This window comes from Eleginops maclovinus, chromosome 16 (assembly GCF_036324505.1).
Source record: "Eleginops maclovinus isolate JMC-PN-2008 ecotype Puerto Natales chromosome 16, JC_Emac_rtc_rv5, whole genome shotgun sequence".
NCBI classification, from domain to species: domain Eukaryota; kingdom Metazoa; phylum Chordata; class Actinopteri; order Perciformes; family Eleginopidae; genus Eleginops; species Eleginops maclovinus.
Genome location: NC_086364.1, coordinates 1,954,453 through 1,979,054, shown reverse-complemented (window position 1 = coordinate 1,979,054; position 24,602 = coordinate 1,954,453). Strand labels below are relative to the sequence as shown.

The following is a 24,602-nucleotide window of genomic DNA, read 5'->3' as shown; positions in this document are numbered from 1 at the left end:
CCGACGTGCTACCGAGGACCCGGACACATCTCTCGCTTTGAGAGTACAGAGATTGGATGGCCCTGAGTAGAGACCCCCTCATCCCATACTCCCGCAGCACCTCCCACAGTATCTCACTGGGAACCCGGTCATACGCCTTCTCCAAATCCACAAAGCACATGTAGACCAGATGAGCGTACTCCCAGCCCCCTCCAGGACCCTTGCGAGAGTGAAAAGCTGGTCCGTCGTTCCACGACCAGGACTGAAAACCGCATTGTTCGTCTTCAATCTGAGGTTCGACAATTGGCCGGACCCTCCTTTCCAGCACCTTAGAGTAAACTTTCCCAGGGAGGCTGAGTAATGTGATGCCTCTGTAATTGGCACACACCCTCTGATCCCCCTCTTTAAAAAGAGGAACCACCACCCCGGTCTGCCACTCCTTCGGTACTGTTTCCGACTTCCACGCAATGTTGACGAGACGTGTCAACCATGACAGTCCCTCAACACCCAGAGCCTTCAGCATTTCTGGGCGGATCTCATCCACCCCCGGGGCTTTGCCACTGTGGAGCTGTTTAACTACCTCAGTGACTTCCCCCCGTGAGATTGGAATTGATCCCCCTTCATACTCCAGCTCCGCCTCTAACATAGAGGGCGGAGTTGTCGGATTCAGGAGTTCCTCAAAGTGTTCCTTCCACCGCCCTAACACACTATCAGTTGAGGTCAACAGCGTCCCATCCTTACTGTACACAGCTTGGATGGTTCCCTGCTTCCCCCTCCTGAGGTGACGGACTGTTTTCCAGAACAACTTTGGTGTCGACCGAAAGTCCTTCACCATGGCTTCCCCGAACTTCTCCCACACCCGCTGCTTTGCCTCGGCCACGGCTGAGGCTGCTGAGATGTTATACGATGATACGATAACAAAATCGATCATGGACCTTCTGACTAGGGTGCTCTGGTACCACGTACACTTATGAGCATCCTTATGTTCGAACATGGTGTTTGTTATGGCCAATCCATGACTAGCACAGAAGTCCAGTAACAAACCACCACTCTGGTTCAGATCAGGGGGGCCGTTCCTCCCAATCACGCCCCTCCAAGTGTCTCCATCATTGCCCACGCGTGCGTTGAAGTCTCCCAGCAAGACTAAGGAGTCCCCTTCAGGAGCCCCATACAGGACTTCTTTCAGAGTCTCCAAGAAGGCAGAATACTCTGAACTGCTGTTTGGTGCATAAGCACACACAACACTCAGAGTTTTCCCCCCCATGACCCGCAGGCGTAGGGAGGCGACCCTCTCGTCCACTGGGGTAAACTCAAACAAAGCAGCACTCAACCGGGGGCTTGTGAGTATCCCCACACCCGCTCGGCGCCTCACACCTTGGGCAACTCCAGAGAAGAATAGAGTCCAACCCCTATCAAGAAGTAAGGTTCCAGAGCCGACGCTGTGCGTAGAGGTGAGCCCCACCAGATCCAACTGGTAACGCTCCACCTCCCGCACAAGCTCCGGCTCCATCCCCCCCAGAGAGGTGACATTCCACGTCCCCAAAGCCAGCTTCTGTCGCCTGAGTCTGGTCCGTTGAGACCCTCTGCTTTCACTGCCACCCTTCTGGCAGCGCACCCGACCCCATCGTTGTTTCCCGTAGGTAGTGGGCCCACGGGAAGGAGAAGCGGAGGTGTTGCCCACGTTGCTTTTTCGGGCTGTGCCCGGCCGGGCTCCGTGGCAAGCCCGGCCACCAGACGCTCGCTGACGAGTCCTCCTTCTGGGCCTGGCTGCAGAAGGGGACCCCGGGCTTCCTCCAGGCCAGGTATCCTCGCTTTCATGGATGTTTTCGAACCAATCTTAGTCTGGCCTCTTACCTGAGACCAATTTGCCATGGGGGACCCTACCAGGAACACAAGGTTCCAGACAACACAGCCCCCAGGTTCATCGGGGCACACAAACCTCTCCACCACGATAAGGTGCTGGTTCTCGGAAAGGGCAAAAGGTTCCTGCTGCTGACGATATTCTGAGTTCATATTTTGGTTGTGAAGCATATGTTTTTTGACCGCTGCGCTGCAGAGCTATACTGAGCCTAAGTTTCTATTTTTATTTAAGGTGCTGTCTTCATCCCTTTCTGGAAAGACACTTTCATTTATGTTTTAAGAAGAACAATGAGGAAACAGAAATGTGATGGATAACAAAATAAATGTAGCGATAAAAACAAACAATGATCTCTTTGCGTGATATGCGATTGCGTCGACCAGCTAAATCCAAAGGACCCAAAGGAGCAAAAGGAAAGTGGGAAAGATTGCTCTTTTACTCACTTAACAACTTAAAAATAATACCTTTAACTAGTGTTTCTTTTCTTTTAAGACATTTCATGAAGTTAAACGGAACGATTTAACAGGCTACCAAAATAACAGATGGACCGTTTAGGCTGTGCCCTGCACTTGAACCATAGATACATGACACATTCTTCCTTTAGTGGATTAAATCTTATTTTATTAATCATACTTATTCAAAGTCTCACTGGATGAGATCAGCATTAAAATGTAAAAATGTTAAACGTGGAGTGCAAAGCTGCAGTGAATAGAAATAGGTCACACTGAGGTTTAGTCCTTATCTCCAAAGTCTGATACTGTCAGTGCCTAATACTTTATCTTGAGGACATGTTTGAGATGGCTGTGAGCCAGACTGAGGGGAAAGGTCATCCAGCCTCACAGATCCAGAGGAGAACCAGCGGTGACCTGTGGAGCGGAGGAGGCTCACAGGGATCTACATCGTGTTGGCACGAGGCTGTGGCTCTGTAGCAGATCTTATATATATTAAGAAAAGATAAGAATGACTTCATTTATCCCCAACTGGGAATTTGTTGCATAATACAATACAAGGCATAGCAAATTATTAGGCCATTCTAAAGTATAGACATCTCAAAGAAGAAATAGATATGAAAATAGATATATTGTGAATAATTCCAACACTTGCAATCCCATCACAGGACTGCATCCTTTATCAGAATCAGAAGTACTTTATTTATCGCAAACTGGGAAATGCTTGCATTGCAGCAGTGAAATACAAAGAGAAGCAAAACAAATACAAATAATTACAACAACAAAAATAAAGTAAAAATAAAAATGAATGAAGATGAATAAAAATGATAAATATACAAATGTACAAAAAGGCAATAATAATAAATGTAAATGTACATTGTTAAGTGTGAAGGAGTGCATGTTGAGTCCAGTTTACAGAGAGGCTATGGAGCAGTGAGTTGTCTGCCAGCCAGAGGGGAATTATTGTACAGTTATTGCAGTGGGCAGGAATGTTCTCCTGTACCTGTCCTTGTGACAGCAGAGCTGGAGCAGTCTGTTGGAGAAGGAGCTCCGCTGTCTGTCCAGCTGCATGTGGAGATGGTGGGTGGGGTTTCCCATGATGGACAACAGATTGTTCAGGGTCCTCCTCTCCACCACAGCCTCAAAATTGTCCAGTGCGATGCCAATGACCGAGGTAGCTTTCCTGATCAGTTTATTGATTCTGCTTGTGTCAGCGGCTCTGATGCTGCCCCCCCAGCAGACAGCAGCAAAGAAGAGTGCAGTAGCAACAACAGACTGGTAGAAGATCTCCAACATCTTGCTGCACACGTTGAAGGATCTCAGCCTCCTCAGGAAATAGAGTCGGCTCATCCCCTTCTTGTACACAGCGTCAGTGTTGGCCATCCAGTTCAGTCCATTGTCAAGGAGCACTCCCAAATAATTGTAGTCCTCCACCACAGCCACATCCTCACCCAGAATGCACAGGGGCAGTGGAGACGTCCTCTTCTTCCTGAAGTCAATGACCATCTCTCTGGTCTTGGCCACATTCAGAAGCAGATTATTTTCCCCGTCCACTCCACAAAATCCTCCACCAGCACTCTGTAGGCTACTCCTCCTCCCGTCCATCCCTTAACACCATACCACTGCAGAGTCATCCAAAAAGGTCTGGAGGTGGCATGACTCTGAGTTGTATTGAAAGTCAGTGGTGTATAAGGTGAACAGGAAGGGAGACAGCACAGTCCCCTGAAGGGCTCCTGAACTACCCACCACCACATCACACAGAACACTGCCCAGCCGGACATACTGTGGCCTGTCCGTGAGGTAGTTGGTAATCCAGGAGATGGTGGACATGTCTACCCTCATAGCCTGCAGCTTGTCACCCAGTAGCCGTGGCTGGATCGTGTTGAAGGTGATTCTCACAGTGCACCCTGATCCATCCAGGTACGAGTGAGCACGCTGCAGCAGGTAGATAATAGCATCGTCCACCCCCAGGTGAGGCTGGTAGGCAAATTGCAGAGGGTCAAGAAATTATCTCACCTGCGGTCTGAGATGAGACAAGACCAGTCTCTCCAGCACACTTCATCACATGAGATGTGAGAGCTATTGGCTGTTAGTCATTGAGCCCAGAAGGAGTATTCTTTTTAGGGACAGGAACAACGCAGGACGTCTTCCACAGCACCGGGATGGTCTCCAGGTGCAGGCTCAGGTTGAACAGGTGTTGAACAACAGGAGACAGCTGGCTGGTGCAAGTCTTCAGAACCCTGGGGCTGATGCCGTCCGGGCCTGCAGATTTGCCTTGGTGTAGTTTCTCCAGCTGTTTCTTCACCTGGCCTGTGGTTACAGTGAGGCGGGGGAGGGAGTTTGATGTCTCGGTTGCAGGGAGGGATGTCGGAGGTGAAGAAGTAGAGTTTAGAGTGCTCAACAGGGGGAATAGTGATGGGGGGGTCAGAGGCGCGGAGAGCAGTGGGGGGATGTTGAAGCCCCGATGAGTGGTGGAGGTGAGGTGTGAAGTGGAGGAGACATAGGCAGGGGGCGGGGGAGCAGAACCTATTGAAGAAGGTGTTCAGCTCGTTAGCCCTCTCCAGAGTGTCGGTCGTCAGTCTGTCTCTCCCCTTGAACCCCGTGATGGCCTTCATTCCAGTCCACACATCCTTTATTTAAAGTGTGAAGGTATCACATGGTTTTCTTGCCGTGGTGATGGATGCCCAGTAACTCCCATGATGCTTTGTATTTTTGCTCTGCTACCTTTTTGTTTTAATTTGTAGTCTTGTGTAACTTAGCACGTTTGTTCAGCAGGATAACGTTCAGATATTTAGACCACTCCTGTTTGAAGCGTAGATGCAATCGGCAGAATTAAAAAAGCTAACGTTTGCCAACAAACTACAGCTTGCAGATGCAGCTGCTGGAAACATTTCAGACATGATTTGAGCCCAAAGTGTTATCGTGTCGTGTTGTGCATCCCGGTGGCACAGCTGTGCTTCACCACCGCTATTGTTCCGCATGAGTCACTAGTACAATTATTTAGACACTTGTTAGCAACCATTTTTATGACACAGAGACTTCAGACATTAACCAGTGGGGCATTCATCGATCTATTTTATGTCGTAGAACAAAAAGAAAATCTCTTGTATTCACCAGACATCTTAATTTAGGCTAAAAAACAAAAACACCTGCAAAGTTCTTCCAGACCAGGGAACAGGATGTGGTAAAATGAAACATCTGGGTGTAAGGACTGAATCATGCAACTCTATACAGATACTGTGCATTACCAAAAGCATGGTTCAGTTTCTCTTGAATCTTGACTTGACGGACTGAAAACGTAATGCTCTTGTCCAGTTTTCCTCCTGTGTTTATGGAAAGTCTTCTAATGCGGTTTGTTTTCAGTCCTATTGTACTGGTGATGAAACGTGCTTTCTATCAGGTTGGATTCTCTCGAACACCCAGACGAGGAATCCTGTCCCTCTTTTATCTTTGTCCAAACACCATTGTTTACTGAACTACATATTGTGTAACATGATATTGTTCTGGTGGATAACTCAATTGTTGACCTTTCTCTGACCTCTGACAGGAAACCTGTTGCCGGGGGACCAGATCTTGGAGGTGAACGGGGACAGTCTTGTAGGAGTCACAAGTGAAAGGTAGTCCAGAGGAAACAATGACCGCCTCGGTCATTCCTTTAACCACATGGTGATGCTGTAGCAATGTCCATCTGTCTTTGTTTGACAGAGCTGTGGACGTCTTGAGAGCAGCTTCTGCAACCAATCACATGCGCCTCCTCATAGCCAGAGATGAGGAAGCAAAGTAAGAAATGTCTATTTATTTCATACAGAACATTCAAAGAATGCCATAGACATTATTGTAGAAAATAAAATCAAACACACGTTTATGATACTAACAAATGTTAGTCTCCTATTACAATATAAGTGCTGACACTTTATGAATCCGACAAACAGAAGATATTAGTAGAAGTGGGAGGGCAGAAAGTATAGCTTGCACAGAAAGTAGTCATCCAGTTGCAGGATAAAGAAAAATAGATAAGTCAGTAATTAAATACGAACAGAAATAACAAAATTATATATATATATATATATATATATATATATACTCAGTTTCCAGGGTGAAAAGAAAATAATAAGGTAAATAATAGATAAACTATAATAATTTAGATCATTTTGATAAAAGCCATCATAATTCTAATTCTCATTACTATTGTTAAATATTGACAACACTTTCTTTTTTTAAGCTTTAACATGAATGAATCTAAACATGATTTTGAGAAAAGGGAAGTAGAAGTGTTAAAATGCTGACTCATGGGTTTAAGGACTCATTCCTGCACCTATCTGTTGTGGCACACTGATTCGTCATGTTGTGATTCATTTTTTCCAACCGTAATTACTTATGAGAATGTCGAGGAAACGGAGCAGCTCACGGCTTTCAGTGCTCCTCTTACACTAAAGGCTTTCAGATAATGAATGCTCCAAAACCTATGCAACAAATGGGTTAAACAGTAATCTTGATATGGCAAGGCATGCCTGATGGAAGGTCGGTAGTATTAGTGTTCAACCAGCTTTCTAATCTGACCGCAGCCAGTTGCGGTGAAAACAAGATCAGTGCCAGCTGTCGGCATCATAGGCTCCCTCTCCCCTTAAACACACTTCAGACAACATCTTCCTTAACTGTAATATATTTAGTAGAGCAAGATTTTGCACGTGTCAGCCATGATATTTCCCCAGAAGGATGTTTTTTCTGCCTTTAAGTGAGACTCACTGCTCACAGTGGAAACACCAGACGGATCCGCTGTAAAGATCCCAGTTTGAATATGTATAACTGCAGGAATTTTAGTGCTGACAAGGGACATCCTAAGGTTTATATGTCAAAAAGGGAATGTAGTGATGGATTCTCACAGAGGTGGAGAGGTGCCCCCCCCCCCCTTCCCCCCTTTGTGGAGGAATGACAGCAGACTCAGAGAGGGGAGAGAGCTTAACCTAGGGCTGTTCTCCTGATGAGATGAGGCTTGTGTGTTAATCTGTGCTCGGTGCTTTAACTACCCTTCAGAGCAGAGGATCAGGGTGGGTGGGGGATTATGCCCGTCTGTGTCTGCGTCTCCCTCAGATTTACTCTCGTTCTTTTAAAAATAAACTTCAAAACACATCCGCACCAACTGTGATAGTAAATAATTACTATAGTCATAACCTCGATAAATACTACTCCTTCACGTGAGGTTCAAAAAGCTCAGCACAAAAACAGCAAATGGAATGGCTTGTTTAGTTTCAAATAGATCTTAATCAACCAATGATATTATTAGAGTGTTGCCAGATGAACAACAGTGAAAAAAATCATGTCTACATAATTTTCATTTTTATCTTCAATAATGACACTGATTATTTATTGTTTAAGCTTCCAACAGTTTACATTTATATGTGGTTTAGAATAAAATATGCTCCACCTGTTTGCACACAGTGCATGGTGTATCATACACATACTGACATTTCATGTAACTGTATTAGGTTGTATTAGTTGAAAGCGATAATATTAAAGGTCCCCTATTATGCAAAAATGCACTTTTTGATGTCTTTTATACATAAATATGTGTCCCTGGTGTGTAAGGAGACTCACAAAGTGTCAGAAAATACAACCCTCTCTCTTTTCCTCCTTAACCACATCTCTAAAAATGGGGGTACAAACGAGCTGAACCACATTTGCTGCAGTTATGACATCATAACTGAAATGTGGGCTGGCTTTACATTGAAGTCCTGGCAACCTCCCGCCCACGTGACACGTCCCAACCTATCATCCCCCATATACAGTGGGCTAGCTTAAACCACTCCCGCAGCTGTTCTGGAAGTATTATGGTCTGTGTTTACATTAGCAAGCATCCTAACACTGTACTGGAGAGACTGTGTGTAATATAAAGGTCCTGTCCTTGTGGTAAACCGAGAGAGAGACGTTTGAGCTCTATACTGTTTCAGAGATAATGCTGGATGTGGTTTGGAACAAAATATGGCGTTTAATCACGGCAGCGTTTAGCTGAGTTTCTCCCGGTAGAAAACTCTCTTCAGAGGAGAGATCATGACGCTACAAACGGGCGTGGCCAGCAGCAGCTCTAAAGGGGCGTGGCCAGCAGCTATAAAGGGGCGTGGCCAACAGCAGCTCCAAAGGGGCGTGGCCAGCAGCAGCTAGTTCATTTAAAGCTACAGTCACAGAATCAGCACTTCAGGAACAGGGCTAAGATAGAGGGCGATGAGGCATGCTAAAACGGGGGATCTGTTTTCTATTTTGAGCAGAACACTTAACAGACATGTTTTGTAGAGATATGACACCTATAATATATTGTTCAAATATAGTATAATAAGACACCTTTAAAAGTATTGGTTTTAACTAACCTAATACAATTAGGTGAAATCTGTTGACATAACATATTTAATTAAAGTCAGCGTTTCAGTTTCTTCACTGTATGTACTATATACTGTATGATGAACACTACATTAGGGCTTGGTAAACTCATCTATTGTAGATCAGGACAGTTCTTTGTCAGACTCAGTGGATAGGGGATTTGATTTCTGAAATGTTTGAGCGGAGGAGGATGAAGAAATGAATGAGTAACACAGCGAACACACGGTTCCGTTGCGTTGACGCTTACCGGTGCCGCTTGGGGTTAACTCGACCAACAACCAATCACTCGTCCTGTATGTATCCCTGTTTATTCCATACAGCTATTATTATTATGGCCTCCATGTTTTGGAAAATGAGGAAAATGAGCCGTGCTATGGCTCTCCCAGCATATTGACATACATGCGGTTTGATGGCTAGTGCTTGTACTGGCATATTTGCATAGACGAGATTTGAGGACCATCACCACGTTGGTCCAAACAAACAACCTCCAGATCATGATGCTGCTCTGCTAGCCGCTGCAACACTACAATGCTAGATGAATATTATGTTTCCCCAGCTAACATTTGATTGAACAGAACCATGATCCCACCTCTAAGTGCAGAAATAAAAGATGAAAAGACGTATCACAGGAGGAGAATTACTATAAGAACAGGTGGAACTGTTAGCCAGGGATCTGTGCTGCTGCTTATGGAAGAGTGTAGCCTGAGTAGGAACAGTCTCTTTATTTACCATGGAGGGAAATTGCCGTTTATCATAATCTGCTTAGATACGGCACATAGAGAAACTCTATTGTTGTGATGTCCAAAAAGTTCTAATTGATTCCACACTTTTTATAATAACTATGTAAAAACAAGGTATATTGTAGGTAAAATAAATGATTATGTTTCTTAATAATTGACCTTATAATACATTGTACCACTCTATTGATTGTATGCTAATTAAAATGTGGAATAACTCACTGTACATCAGATTAGATTTGGTTGATAAGTTACATATCACTGCTAGTTCAGGATCAGTCACTATCTGAGTTCATTTAGAATGACCTACGCTCCCAGTGACGTTCCTCTTTGGTTTCTCTGAACAGGAGAGAGTTTGCTGAGTTGCTGGAGAAGTACGGCTCTAATGGAAGCACAGGATCCACTCGCAACTCCCCCATTCAGCAAGGTAGGCGATCCCTGTCCAGTCCTCTGTGCGATACATGATTTATTTCTCTCAAGCAGTAACAGTGATTTAATCTGGGCATGTCTACTGCTCATGTAAACGCACACTGAGAAAACTGAGCCATTGACTTGAATTAAATGTATTATGTCACATCACTGTATTAGGTTATCACATTAAACCTAATATTTTATATATTGCCTTCAACTAACCTAATACAGTTATGTAAAATCTGTTGACATACTACAATTAATTCAAGTCAACGTTTCAGTTCTTTCCGCATATGTGTAAATATATATCTGTGTTAACACTAATCTCTAAATGGCATCATCAGATAGTTCTAAAAAGACATTTCTATTTTGATAGTAGGCCTAAAGGGTAGATGAAGCAAGTCTGCCTTTCAAAATGGCTTGTGACAAGTGCACTTTCATTACACAACTGCCAACATCTGTCTGAGGAGGGCAGGAGGCGGCCAGCTGCTACAGCTTTGTTAAACACGGCTTCAGCACAGAGCAGTCTCTAGTCTGTGTGCTGACCAATCAGGGTTCACCTATGGAATCACATCCCAATTCATGAATTCACACAGAAGGATTCACAAGTGTATGGTAGACCACCAAACATGGGGTCACTATGGTTGGCTGAAAGGTTCACTCACAGATGACCTGGAGTTAATGTCAATAACTGGTGTGTACGACGTTGTGTCCGAGCAGGGGAATCAAAAGGGTTTTTTGTGTTTCAGCCACGCTGACATGTCAGAAATTCCCCCAGACGTCAGAGGGCCGGTCAGGAGGAGCTGATGGGGCCGTGACCGGCCCTTGTTCCTCCCTGTACACTGCAGCACGGCACATGGCGCCGGACGAAGCTGAAATTCAGTCCGACCCTAAAACGAATCATGCGGCTCAAGAACCTGGTCAGAAACAGGCTCAAACTGTAGTATCTGCCCAGCTCAGTCCTCCATGTAGTGCTTTTGGGGGGGGGTGAGCCTGAACCTCCCAGTGTGTGCAGTAGTGCTTTGTCCATGTGTGACCATAAATCTGATAAATCCATCCTTTGCTTCACACCATTTTACTGCCTAGGATCAACAGCTCTGTGTTAACACTGAGGGAAAAAAGCATTTTCATCTCGATTTCCCCATGACACCCCCCCCCCCCCCCACACACACAACCAAACATGCCTTTGAACCTCAGGACAGCAATGTTTACCCCAGGCAGTGGATACAAATGAACCATTCTGTGGTATATTCCTGCTGCTCTGCAGTGGCTTGGTCAGCATGTTGGGTATTTTTCAGAGCTTACAGTCGCTCAAGCTTAAGAAATGTGTAACATTTGTCAGACGAGAGCCTCAGTGACAGTGCTGGAGACTAGTTCAGAGCATGTTGTAAATAATAGTATCCATACTCTTATAACCTTATAGAACACACATAGAGACCAATTCCACTAAATGAGTATGTGTCCAATAAGTAATAAATAATTATTAAGACATCTTTTTTATTAATTTGACAATGCTAGATGTTCAGCACCCTGTAGAGCACAGGTTGAAAGACAAAAACTCACTCTTTGTATTTTTTGTGTGTCTCTTCTTTCTTACATTTCCAAAGGAGGCCGCTACCTGGAGAGCACTTCCTCTGGCTCCTCGTCCCGCTCCCAGAGTCCTTTGCTGCTGAGCCCAGCTGGCACTCAGAACATGTACAACACAAGCGGGCCCATGCTGCGCTCCCTCAGGTACCGTCAGTCTATACAGCACGCACACACACCTGTACAGCACCCGCACACACCGGGCACTTCACCTGTTTAAAGACACTAGGTGAAAGATGCACACAAGCCAGGCTGTGTTGTGTCATACACAGCTACAGTGAAGATACAGTGGGGCAAAAAAGTATTTAGTCAGCCACCAATTGTGCAAGTTCTCCCATTTAAAAAGATGAGAGAGGCCTGTAATTTTCATCATAGGTACACTTCAACTATGAGAGACAGAATGGGAGAAACAATCCAGGAAATCACATTGTCTGATTTTTAAAGAATTAATTGGTAAATTCCTCGGTAAAATAAGTATTTGGTCACCTACAAACAAGCAAGATCTCTGGCTCTCACAGACCTGTAACTTCTTCTTTAAGAGGCTCCTCTGTCCTCCACTCGTTACCTGTATTAATGGCACCTTTTTGAACTCGTTATCAGTATAAAAGACACCTGTCCACAACCTCAAACATTCATACTCCAAACTCCACTATGGCCAAGACCAAAGAGCTGTCAAAGGAGACCAGAGACAAAATTGTAGACCTGCACCAGGCTGGGAAAACTGAATCTGCAATAGGTAAGCAGCTTGGTGTGAAGAAATCAACTGTGGGAGCAATTATTAGAAAATGGAAGACATACAACACCACTGCTAATCTCCCTCCATCTGGGGCTCCACGCAAGATCTCACCCCGTGGGGTCAAAATGATCACAAGAACGGTGAGCAAAAATCCCAGAACCACACGGGGGGACCTAGTGAATGACCTGCAGAGAGCTGGGACCAAAGTAACAGAGGCTACCATCAGTAACACACTACGCCGCCAGGGACTTAAATCCTGCAGTTCCAGACGTGTCCCCCTGCTTAAGCCAGTAAATATCCAGGCCCGTCTGAAGTTTGCTAGAGGGCATTTGGATGATCCAGAAGAGGATTGGGAGAATGTCATATGGTCAGATGAAACCAAAATAGAACTTTTTGGTAAAAAACTCAACTCGCCGTGTTTGGAGGAGAAAGAATGCAGAGTTGCATCCAAAGAACACCATACCTACTGTGAAGCATGGGGGTGGAAACATCATGCTTTGGGGCTGTTTTTCTGCAAAGGGACCAGGACGACTGATCCGTGTAAAGGAAAGAATGAATGGGGCCATGTATCGTGAGATTTTGAGGGAAAACCTCCTTCCATCAGCAAGGGCACTGAAGATGAAGCGTGGTTGGGTCTTTCAGCATGACAATGATCCCAAACACACCACCAGGGCAACGAAGGAGTGGCTTCGTAAGAAGCATTTCAAGGTCCTGGAGTGGCCTAGCCAGTCTCCAGATCTCAACCAAATAGAAAATCTTTGGAGGGAGTTGAAAGTCTGTTGCCCAGCGACAGCCCCAAAACATCACTGCTTTAGAGGAGATCTGCATGGAGGAATGGGCCAAAATACCAGCAACATGTGTGTGAAAACCTTGTGAAGACTTACAGAAAACGTTTGTCCTCTGTCATTGCCAACAAAGGGTATATAACAAAGTATTGAGATGAACTTTTGTTATTGACCAAATACTTATTTTACCGAGGAATTTACCAATTAATTCATTAAAAATCCTACAATGTGATTTCCTGGATTTTTTTTCCTCATTCTGTCTCTCATAGTTGAAGTGTACCTATGATAAAAATTACAGGCCTCTCTCATCTTCTTAAATGGGAGAACTTGCACAATTGGTGGCTGACTAAATACTTTTTTGCCCCACTGTATATAACAGGCTCCTCCAACAATGCAACATAAATATATTTAACACCTAAAACAAATACAAATAATTAATGCAAACCCACGGGGGCGGCAGTGGCTTAGTCGATTGGACCAGAAAAATGGAGTGAGCTGTTAACTGGAGAGGTGCCAGTTCTCCTCCTGAGCCACTGCCGAGGTGACCTTGAGCAAGGCACCAAGCCCTGAAACTGCTCGCTGGCGCCTGGTACCTGGCAGCCTCCCTGCTCTGCCACCTCTCCTGCATGTGTGTGGTTGTTTGTGCATGTATATCCTCCCTGTGTGTAATGCAGAGTGGGGAAAGAAATGTATGCATCCATGTGTGTCCCATTGGCAGGGGGACTTTTGACAATTTCGAGTCCTTCACAGCTGGATATTCTACATTTTGGGATTTAAGGAGTCATTCCTGCACCAGTCTTTAGATCTCTGCTTCATGATGGATGTGTTCAGTGGTGTAATGTCACTAAGAACATACTCTAGTTCTGTACTTAAGTAAAAATGTAGGTACTTGTACTTTGCTCTAGTATTTTTACATTATGCTACTCTACACTTTTACTCCACTATGTGTTTTTTTTTTTTTTTACATATTTAGTTTGTAGTTACTCTGCAGATTAAGGTGATTAATACAAAATATAAATCAACACATATAATATCATATTATTATGGGTTAAGCTATTCAGTAGTGTATAAAGTCATTAAAATAAACCCTACATCCACCAAGTGCAACATTTAGGTGATGAACACATTAATGCACCAATATTTGCACTTCTTTACTTTGACTTAATCACTTCATTTTGAATGCAGTACGTTCACTTGTACCTGAGTGTGTTTACACTGAAGTATTGCTACTCTGAGTAGAGCAACTCATCTGAGTACTTCTTCCGCCTCATGTCTCAGTCATCCAGGGGAAGGAGTGATTCAGCTGATCTCAGTGGCGCGATCCAGCAGTCTGGGCATCACCATCGGAGGAGGCTCCAACAAACCTGACGGCCCCGCGGTCTTCATCCAGGAGGTGCTGTCAGGAGGAGACTGTCACCGGGTAAGAGAGGGAACACACACTGCAAGTAACTGCAGAAGTTGAGAGGGAAACATGGAAGGTGTGATGAAGGGAACGATATTTCTCAGAGCCATACTAACATCAGTAAAGTAACTGAGTACATGTACTCAAGTACTGTAATTAAATACTTTTTGGACAAATGTGTACTTTACTTAAGTATTTCCTAATAATGCTAGTGTATACTTCTATTTCCTACAATTCAGAGCTGAATATCGTACTTGTTACTCCACTATATTTATTTACACACTCACAGTTACTAGTTACTCATTGGCCAACAAAAAAAAAATACTTACTTACAACTAAAATGCTCTTACATGTATAAAAACAATAACCATAAAAAAAAAACCTGTACTGTCACCCTTGATAGTTGAAGTACATTTACTTCTGTTCCTTATATTATTCTGAAACGGGTCAGGGTACAGAATGAGTAATTTTACTTTTTGTATTTTATGTTTATTTTGACGCTATTAGTTTTGTACTTCCCCTCACATCAGGTAGCATTTAGAAATCACCGCTTCTACACGTAGTAGAGTATTTCAAGACCATAGTATTTGTACTTTTACTTAACTAAAGGATCTGAGTACTTCTTCCAACAATAATGTTATTTACATTTTATCATTAGCAAATGCTTTCTTACTTACCCAACAATAACACATGTTCATGTCATGACTGAACTGACCTTGATGTTGTCTAAGGCAGCAGCCACGTTTTGATTGGATGACGTAAATGAGGATCTACATTAGATACGCAATTTCCCGTACAATATGGAAGCAACAGAATACATCATATTGTTTGACTTCAGTGTCTACCATGAGCCCTGACTGGGGGACCGCAAGGATGAGACATGAGTGAGATGGATTCAGTGCAGCAGTGAGGAACTCCTTGTGGGGAAATGAAGTAACGAAGATGGAGGAAGGAAGAGGAGGGACCCAGGTGGAGCAGGAAGTGGAGAGTGCATGTCTGGCAGTGAGGTCCTTAGATTAGCATAACACACTGTACCGCTGAGTCATGCCTCCGGTTAAAGGCTGTTTATGTGGCTGTGTACAAACAGACATGATATGATCTGTCATCTCCGGCCATAGTGCACGCAACTATACAGCGTTTGTGACCATCACACACACACTTGCTGAATTCAAACAGACCTTCACATGGACTGTGATATGATAGGACGACGTACTGACCAACACATTAAACACGTATCCCAATCCAATGCTATATTCCAGCAGTGGCTCAGTAAGTAGGGACTTGGGCTGGGAGCAATAGGATTGCCGGTTCAAGTCCCCGAACATACCTAAAAATGGAGTGTGGACTGCTACTTGGGGAGGTCCCAGATCACCTCCTGCGCCCTGCCCTGGTGCCCTTTGGCAAGGCACCGGACCCCCCCCCATCAAAGCATGTGCCAGTTGTGTTTGTCCTCAACACATACATTGAATGACAAACATATAAGTAAACACCGAGAATTTGAAAAAAAGTATGATCCCAAATCTCTGACAGAAAAGCAAGAAGTATCATCGTCTTAATGCTGGTATACATTTATCATACACACACACACAGCACCCAGGGATGCTTCATCATCGTCTAAACAGTATGTATTCATAATGAATCCTCTGTGTTGCAATTTTGAAATGTCTATTGCATCATTTTGAAATGAATAGTGCTAGATGTAATACATGCTAAGCAGTGCAAGCCAGCCAAGTAGGTGTCCTTGAGACTTGAGCAGTTGGTGCATTTCTTATGATGAGGGAGCATTCTAGGTCCCAATGCAGGGAGCTGGATCCTTCAATAAGCGCAGCCTCCATTGATACTACTGTAGATTCATTTAGATAACATTCATTTTTATTGTCGTTAAACAGAGTATAACGAAGTGCAGTTTGCATCCAACCACAAACTGCAAACAGTAGAAAAGTGCATGAGGTTTGAATAAATTCACATAACAAACACGTTGTAGTAATCTACAAACATTTATAAATATGAATAAATATCTTTGGATAAGGTGCAGATTTATAGCTTATACATATAAGGTACAGGGTTTTGGAATATATAAGTTAAATACAGTTTTAAGGAATCTTAAGTACAGTTTTAATAAATATAGTAAACAAGGAGTCAAAGGTCCCTGGGTGTGTGGCGCTGTGAACTGGAGCCCCATGACATTGAAAGTGGAGTGTGGAGTGTGGTGCTGGGCAGAGGGTGAGAGTTCAGGAGGGTTATGGTGTTGTGGAAAAGATTGTTCCTGAGCCTGCTGGAGCTAAGGCTCCTGTCCTGCCTCCCTGATGGGAGGAGGGCAAACAGTCCGCAGTTTGGATGCGAGGGGTCTTTGATGGTGCTTTGAGCACGTCGCAGACAACGTGTGCTGGAGGTCAGTGATGGCAGGTAGTGGGACACCGATGATGTGTTGAGACGTTTTTACCACCCGCTACAGAGCAGCTGTCATACCACACTGAGATGTAGCTGGTGAGAATACTCTCGATGGTGCAGCAGGTGAAAGTTCTTCTGAATCTGAGCAGAGTGGTGGGCTTCCTTGATCCTCTTAAAAAGGACAGGCATTGATGTGCGTTTTTAATAAGGCTGGAGGTGTTGAAAGACCAGGAGAGATCCTCAGAGATGTTGATGCTGAGGAATTTGAAGGTGGAGACACATTCTACCTCAACCCAATTTATGTTAGTAGGGGTGTGTCTGCAGCCTTTGGTCTTCCAGTAGACCACAATGAGCTATTTGGTCTTTGTGGTCTTAAGGGCAAGGTTGTTCTCAGCGCACTCTGTTGTAAGAAGCTGGACCTCCTCCCTGTAGAGGCCTACAACAGTGGAGTCATCTGCAAACTTGCAGTCATGGGTGAAAAGGATGTAAAGGAGTGGGCTGATCACACAACCCTGTGGAATGCCGGTTTAGGGTCAGAGTGGAAGAAGTGAGGTTGTTAAGCCTGACAGACTGGGGTCTGGTGGTCAGGAAGTCCAGTGTCCAGTTGCAGAGGTCCCTAAGTTTAAAATACAGACTTGAGGAGATGACTGTGTTGAATGCGGAGCTAAAATCAATGAATAACATCCTAATGTAGGTGTTTGTATTGTCCAGGTGACTGAGGGGAAGGTTGAGCACTGTGGATATGGCATCCTTGGTTGATGGGGGTGCAAACTGATGTGGGTCTAGTGTTGGGGGTAGGCTGGATTTAAAGTGAAGCAGGACCAGTCTCTGGCAGCACTTGGCGATGATGAGAGTTAGTGCGACGGGGCTGACTCCCTGTAGCAGATTTTTTGGGCACCAGCACTGTAGTTGTCATCTTCAGGCATGTGGGGACTACAGCCTGGGACAGAGACAGGCTGAAAACCTCAGTGAAGACCTGGGTCAGCACATGCCTTGAGTGCACACTGGGTAGGCCATCTGGACCAGCAGCGTAGCGTGCAGTCACTCGCTTAGTGCATATTGAACAGCAGTGGTAGAGTCTGATGTTCTGTTCTTCTGGTGGGGGGGCTTTGATGGCTGATATTTTATTGACCTGAACAAAACAAGCATAAAAGTTGTTGAGGTCGTCTGGAAATTAGGCATCAGTGGCAAAAATATAAATGTGCAAAAACATCAAGGTGCCCTTTGCCAAAGCTGTTACTTTGTTATCCCTAAAACACATCGTTTCTTTCTCTCTTCTGTCCCCTTCACTAAAGACAACACCCATGAAGTGACAGACATAACAATCCAGTAAATTCATTGAATCCTATTGAAGGAATTCATGCTAGATTAAATGTGAAACACAGCTGGTCTGCGCGTTCAGTGTCAGTGCTGCTCTGTTAGATGAGTCCCAGGACAGAAACTGGACACCAGTATGAGGTCAGCGGTCAGCCAGGACTCTGAGGGCATCCGCCTGTCCTCCCCACAGTGCACTGCTGGGAGCATGTGAGGGAGGAGGTGAGGAGAAACAAAGTAAATGTTCCATTTATCCTGACAGGAAGCTACTGCTGATGGTGATGGATGAGCTGTGTGCTGTTGCTGCAGTGTCTCAGGGAGCAGGGAACACACTCATTTCTTCATGGCAGGAAGAAAGCAACAAGTGCTACAAAATAAACTGCAGCTTCACAGGAGGCCCGGCATCTCGTTATCTGCTGGAGGATAGAGCCAAACGAGACATGAGGTTAACATGAAGGCTTCATCAGCACAGCCCGCTCCAGTTTGTCAGACTGACGGAGCTGTACCATAGTACCAGAGATTAGTTTACTGTTCAACTGATAAAGGATCCTTCCAGTTTCTTGCAACTTGAACTTCTTTGTTGTTATTATTTTGGATGTCAATCATGGAGCATAGTGCTAATTCTGGTGTAGCACAGTCTCTGTTGCACTGGCTGATATCGGCCTTTTCATTTATACATCATCACGGCTGGCTCTTTCTTATTTAAATACTACTAATCCTAAACATGCAGTGGCAAAGTCTGAATGCTCGTCAGCGGCTGGGCTGTCACGACTCCCTCCACCATGTCTCAGTCTTTGGAGTCAGTGATTTGACTCAGACGTTGTTATAATGGAGATCTGTTCAGAGCTCTTTCAAAGAGAAGTCAGCATTCAAACCTTATGTGGTGCTCTGATGTAAACGTTTCTCCCCTAAACCATCAGTTTCTTCAATCTGTGGGGGCCTTTACAATACATGATGCAATGTTGAATAAGAGCCAACAATCACAACTATACAGTAGGTGGAGTCGCCGCACATACAGCTTCCTTCTCTCTTTCTCTCTGGTTTCCTCAGCTTCTCTCTTCCCAATCCCATCCTCCTCGCCTCTTTGTTCACCTAATCTCGTCAGCTGTGGGCAACATGACAAGCGAGCACAGGAACACCGCTGCTCATTGTGTTCTGGAGGGAGGCTGTTTCCAAACAGATGTTGCTTCTTGTACATGCCCCTGCAAGAGTCTAAATCCTTTCTATTCAAGATGCCAAGTGAGTAAATCAAAGGAAGCGCCTCGGGGATAACAAGATATCCCATGATCCCTGTGGACTGTACTTTGAGCACTAGTTTGTACCTTTTGGTGCAAGAATTAAGGGGTTATGAAATCCATCCATGTTCTCCCGCTTTTCCGTCAGGGTCTTGGAGGTAACAGCTCCAGCAGAGAGCCCCAAACTTTCCTTTCCCTGGCCACATCAACCAGCTCTGACTGGGGGATTCCAAGGCGCTCCCAGGCCAGCGAAGAGATATAATCCCTCCACCTGGTCCTAGGTCTACCCCTCGGTCTCTTCCCAGCTGGACGTGCCTGGAACACCTCCCTAAGGAGGCGCCCAGGTGGCATCCTCACTAGGTGCCCGAACCACCTCAACTGGCTCCTTTCAACGCGAAGGAGCAGCGGTTCTACTCCAAGTCCCTCCCTGATGACTGAACTTCTCGCCTTATCCCTAAGGGAGATACCAGCCACCCTGTGGAGAAATCCCATTTCGGCCGCTTGTATCCGCAATCTCGTTCTTTCGGTCATGACCCATCCTTCATGACCATAGGTGAGGGTAGGAATGAAAATGGCCCGGTAGACAGAGAGTTTTGCCTTCTGGCTCAGCTCTCTTTTCGTCACAACGGTGCGGTAAAGCGACTGCAGTACCGCTCCAGCTGCTCCGATTCTCTGGCCCATCCCACGCTCCATTGTTCCCTCACTCGAGAACAAGACCCCGAAATACTTGAACTCCTTCACTTGGGGTAAGGCCTCATTCCCTACCTGGAGTGGACAGTCCATCGGTTTCCTACTGAGAACCATGGTCTCAGATTTGGAGGTGCTAATCCTCATCCCAGCCGCTTCACACTCGGCTGCGAACCGATCCAGTGTGTGCTGAAGGTCACAGACCGATGAAGCCATTAGGACCACATCATCTGCAAAAAGCAGCGGTGCAATCCTTAGCCCACCGAACTGCAGACCCCCTCCCCCACGACTACGCCTCGAAATCCTGCCTAGGAATATCACAAACAGGATTGGTCACAAAGCGCAGCCCTGGCGGAGGCCAACCCCGACGTGCTACCGAGGACCCGGACACAGCTCTCGCTTTGGGAGTACAGAGATTGGATGGCCCTGAGTAGAGACCCCCCTCACCCACTCCCGCAGCACCTCCCACAGTATCTCCCTGGGAACCCGGTAATACACCATCCTTACCCCACACAGCTTGGATGGTTCCCTGCTTCCCCCTCCTGAGGTGTCGGACGGTTTTCCAGAACAACTTTGGTGTCGACCGAAAGTTTTTCTTTGGTGTCCTTGAAGTCCTCCATGGCTTCTCCGAACTTCTCCCTCACCCGCTGCTTTGCCTCGGCCACGGCTAAGGCTGCTGCCCTTCGGGCCTGTCGATACATTGCAACTGCATCAGGAGTACCCAGGGATAACATATCCCAAAAGGCCTACTTCTTCAGTCGGACAGCTTCCCTTACCACCGGTGTCCACCAGGAGGTTCGAGGGTTACCGCCCCTTGAGGCACCTAAGACCTTGAGACCGCAGCTCCCCGCCGCAGCTTCAGCAATAGAGGCTTTGAACACCGCCCACTCTGGTTCAATGTCCCCAGCCTCCACAGGGATGCCTGAAAAGCTCCGCCGGAGGTGTGAGTTGAAGGCCTCCTGGACTTGGGATTCCTCCAGACGTTCCCAGTTCACCCGCAGTACACGTTTGGACTTACCAGGTCTGTCCAGAGGCTTCCCCTTCCACTCGACCCAACTCACCACCAGATGGTGATCAGTTGACAACTCCGCCCCTCTCTTCACCCGAGTGTCCGAAACATGCGGCCTCAGGTCCGATGATACGATAACAAAATCGATCATGGACCTTCTGCCTAGGGTGCTCTGGTACCACGTACACCTATGAGCATCCTTATGTTCGATGTGGTGTGAGGCGCCGAGCGGGTGTGCGGCTAAGGAATCCCCTTCAGGATCCCCATAACGGACTTCTTTCAGGGTCTCCAAGGAGGCCGAATACTCTGACCTGTTGTTTGGTGCATAAGCACACACAACACTCAGAGTTTTCCCATAACCTGCAGGCGTAGGGAGGCGACCCTCTCGTCCACTGGGGTAAACTCCAACAAAGCGGCACTCAACCGGGGGCTTGTGAGTATTCCCACACCCGCTCTGCGCCTCATACCTTGGGCAACTCCAGAGAAGAATAGAGTCCAACACCTATGAAGAAGTAAGGTTCCAGAGCCGACGCTGTGCGTAGAGATGAGCCCCACCAGATCCAACTGGTACTGCTCCACCTCCCGCACAAGCTCCGGCTCCTTCCCTGAGAGGTGACATTCCACGTCCCCAAAGCCAGCTTCTGTCGCCTGAGTCTGGTCCGTCAAGACCCTCTGCTTTCACTGCCACCCTTCTGGCAGCGCACTCGACCCCATCGCTGTTTCCCGTAGGTGGTGGGCCCGCGGGACGGGGAAGCGGAGGTGTTGCCCACGTTGCTTTTTCGGGCTGTGCCCGGCCGGGCTCCGTGGCAAGCCCGGCCACCAGACGCTCGCCAACTAGTCCACCTTCTGGGCCTGGCTCCAGAAGGGGACCCCGGGCTTCCTCCGGGCCGGGTATATTCGCTTTCAAGTGTGTTTTTCATGAGGTCTTTTGAACCAATCTTAGTCTGGCCTCTTACCTGAGACCAATTTGCCATGGGAGACCCTACCAGGAACACAAGGTTCCAGACAACACAGCCCCCAGGTTCATCGGGGCACACAAACCTCTCCACCACGATAAGGTGCTGGTTCTCGGAAAGGGGGGTTATGAAATGCCAAGGGAATTTGGATTTGGGCCTTTATGTGTGAAGATTTATTTAGTCTTTTAGTTAAATCTGAAAGCTACATCCACCTCCTGAAACGTTATATAGTCTTATCCTAAATGTTATTAGTATTTTTGTCACGTTGTAACTACTAATGAAGCAAAGGCATGTATGTCAATGTCTTGGATGATTGCTGATGATACTCCCTTTTAGTGTCAGTATAGCACGATGACCTTGTAGTAAGCCACAAGGTTTCCCGTCATATGGCGTGCAATCCTAATAGCGTGTGATGTAGAAATCTGATGGTGACCTTTTTTAAAAGATCCCATTTCAGAAACAGATTCCTCTCATAAAAACTGAGCCAATGATTGAATATTGTTGACCCAGAATACTTATTTTGGATCTCTTAAAACTTCGTATCCTTTTGTTGTGTTTGACGTGCCTTGGTTTTTATTTCCCATTCGAATGATTGTCTTTTGTCCTCTGTCTGAGTTCTGATTTGCATATCAAATAAATAATTACTTTAGAATAACATTTACAAGGTGTAATCACACAGGCTGTGGCTTCACTAGGAGGATAGAATCAGGATCACCTAAACCTCCCGTTTGCATGTGTGGCTCAGACATACAACATGAATGACATGCACCATGATGCTTGGCAGAATGACTGTTTTTTTAGGCATGACTTGGTTGACCTTTTCTCAGTAAGGCACAGCTAACAAAATGTAAAGATATCAGAGTGACATGGCCCATCCCTGCGATAGTGTAGCTGATCACAAACCAAGCATCAGGGACAAATCACACTGTCCAGGCTGCTTTTTCTTGCTCACTCTTATAGTTTAAACACTTCTATGGCACATCTGTGACGTTGCACAGAAGAAGAGGGAATATGTTGCTGTCAGGGGGGGACAGTTATAGGTCCCCTATTATGCAAAATTCACTTTTTGATGTCTTTTATACATGAATATGTGTCCCCGGTGTGTAAGGAGACTCACAAATTGTCAGAAAATACAACCCTCTCTCTTTTCCTCCTTACCCACATCTCTAAAAACGGGGGTACAAACGAGCTGAAACAGATTTGCTGTCCTTATGAAGTAATAAGGAAAATATGGGCTGGCTTTACATTTAATTCCTGGCAACGTCCCAACCAGGTGACACGTCCCAACCTATCGTTTGCAATATACGGTCGCGAGCTGAAACCCCCGCCCCAGCTGTGTGTGTGTGTGTGTGTGTGTGTGTGTGTGTGTGTGTGTGTGTGTGTGTGTGTGTGTGTGTGTGTGTGTGTGTGTGTGTGTGTGTGTGTGTGTGTGTGCAGGGTGCGATTTGTAGGGGGGGATGGTGAGGATTTCCCCCCCTCTGGTTTTCCTATCCCTACCTCTGCTAAATTATTTTTATCTCCGGTGGGGACAAGGATTTCCCCCCCTTGATAGCGATGAATGCAACTTAACTGCTAGCCTACTTAAACTCTTGAACTCTAACGATCTTCAGTGTCTTTACATCAGAGTAGGCTATTCAGCAGCCTTCTGGCAGACGGTGCATATTTCTGAACGTCATCGAACACAAAAACATTGTAACATTTTTGTGCGGGAACTTCGCAGGAAAAACAGCGCTGAACCAAACATGAAACGCGTTCAGAGCAGCATATCATCTTACTTTACAGGACCCATTTGCAGAATTGTGGATAGAAGAGGGCCGAAATGCTGCAGACAATGCCCCGATAGGAAAAACGAAAAAGCCACCACAAATTTGTCACCAGAGCCGACTGTTTACTTTGTCTAGTTTTCCAGACCTGTCCCTGAGTGTTGACAGCACGTTGTGCTATTTAGTGAATTATTTTGAGTGTTTGATTTAAGTTAATTGGAGGGTCTTTTCATGGAGAGCATTGATGCTGTTCTATGGTGCTTTCTGCCTGTTAGTGCTTACGCATGTTTTTGTGACGTTGAATAGAAATCCATGTATGGGTTATTAAAAGTTTTGCCATGTTGTGATGGGGACTAATCCACGGACCCGAAAAAAGGGCATGTCTACTTTTTGCGTTTTTTTCTCCCTAGTTATGCAAGTTAAAAGTCCAATGTTCTTGTCTATGAATAAATTTAAAAAAACATCCCCCCCTCTGTTTTTTTGTCAAATCGCACCCTGTGTGTGTGTGTGTGTGTGTGTGTGTGTGTGTGTGTGCGTGTGTGTGTGTGTGTGTGTGTATTCAGCACGATGTTTGCAGGAGGGACTTAGAGTTGTTGTTTATATAATACATAATGTCTCTGTTCTAGTGGTAAACACTTGAGAAAGAACAAGCTATGTGCTGTATCAGAAACAATGCGCCACGTGTTCTGGAAGTATTATGGTCTGTCTTTAAATTAGCAAGCATCGCTAACACTCCTGTCCTGTCCTTGTGGTAAACCGAGAGAGACGTTTGAGCTCTATACTGTTTCAGAGATAGTGCTGGATGTGTTTTGGAACATTATATGGCGTTTAATCACGGCAGCGTTTAGCTGAGTTTCTCCCGGTAGAAAACTCTCTTCAGAGGAGAGATCATGACGCTCCAAAGGGGCGTGGCCAGCAGCAGCTCCAAAGGGGC

The 24,602-nt window shown here is 45.7% G+C and overlaps 1 protein-coding gene across 5 annotated transcripts in view; it reads left to right on the top strand.

The window, feature by feature from the left end:
- Positions 1-24,602, top strand: part of si:dkeyp-72e1.9 (syntaxin-binding protein 4) — a 107,841-nt gene that overhangs the window by 58,822 nt on the left and 24,417 nt on the right. For 3 of the 5 annotated variants that reach the window (XM_063904296.1, XM_063904297.1, XM_063904298.1), the window contains exons 4-9: positions 5,834-5,903; positions 5,992-6,066; positions 9,743-9,822; positions 10,556-10,726; positions 11,414-11,537; positions 14,190-14,331. In XM_063904296.1, coding sequence (XP_063760366.1) covers positions 5,834-5,903; positions 5,992-6,066; positions 9,743-9,822; positions 10,556-10,726; positions 11,414-11,537; positions 14,190-14,331 — 662 coding nt within the window. The remainder of the gene's footprint in view (positions 1-5,833; positions 5,904-5,991; positions 6,067-9,742; positions 9,823-10,555; positions 10,727-11,413; positions 11,538-14,189; positions 14,332-24,602) is intronic. The other 2 variants (XM_063904300.1, XM_063904299.1) reach the window with 1 other exon arrangement.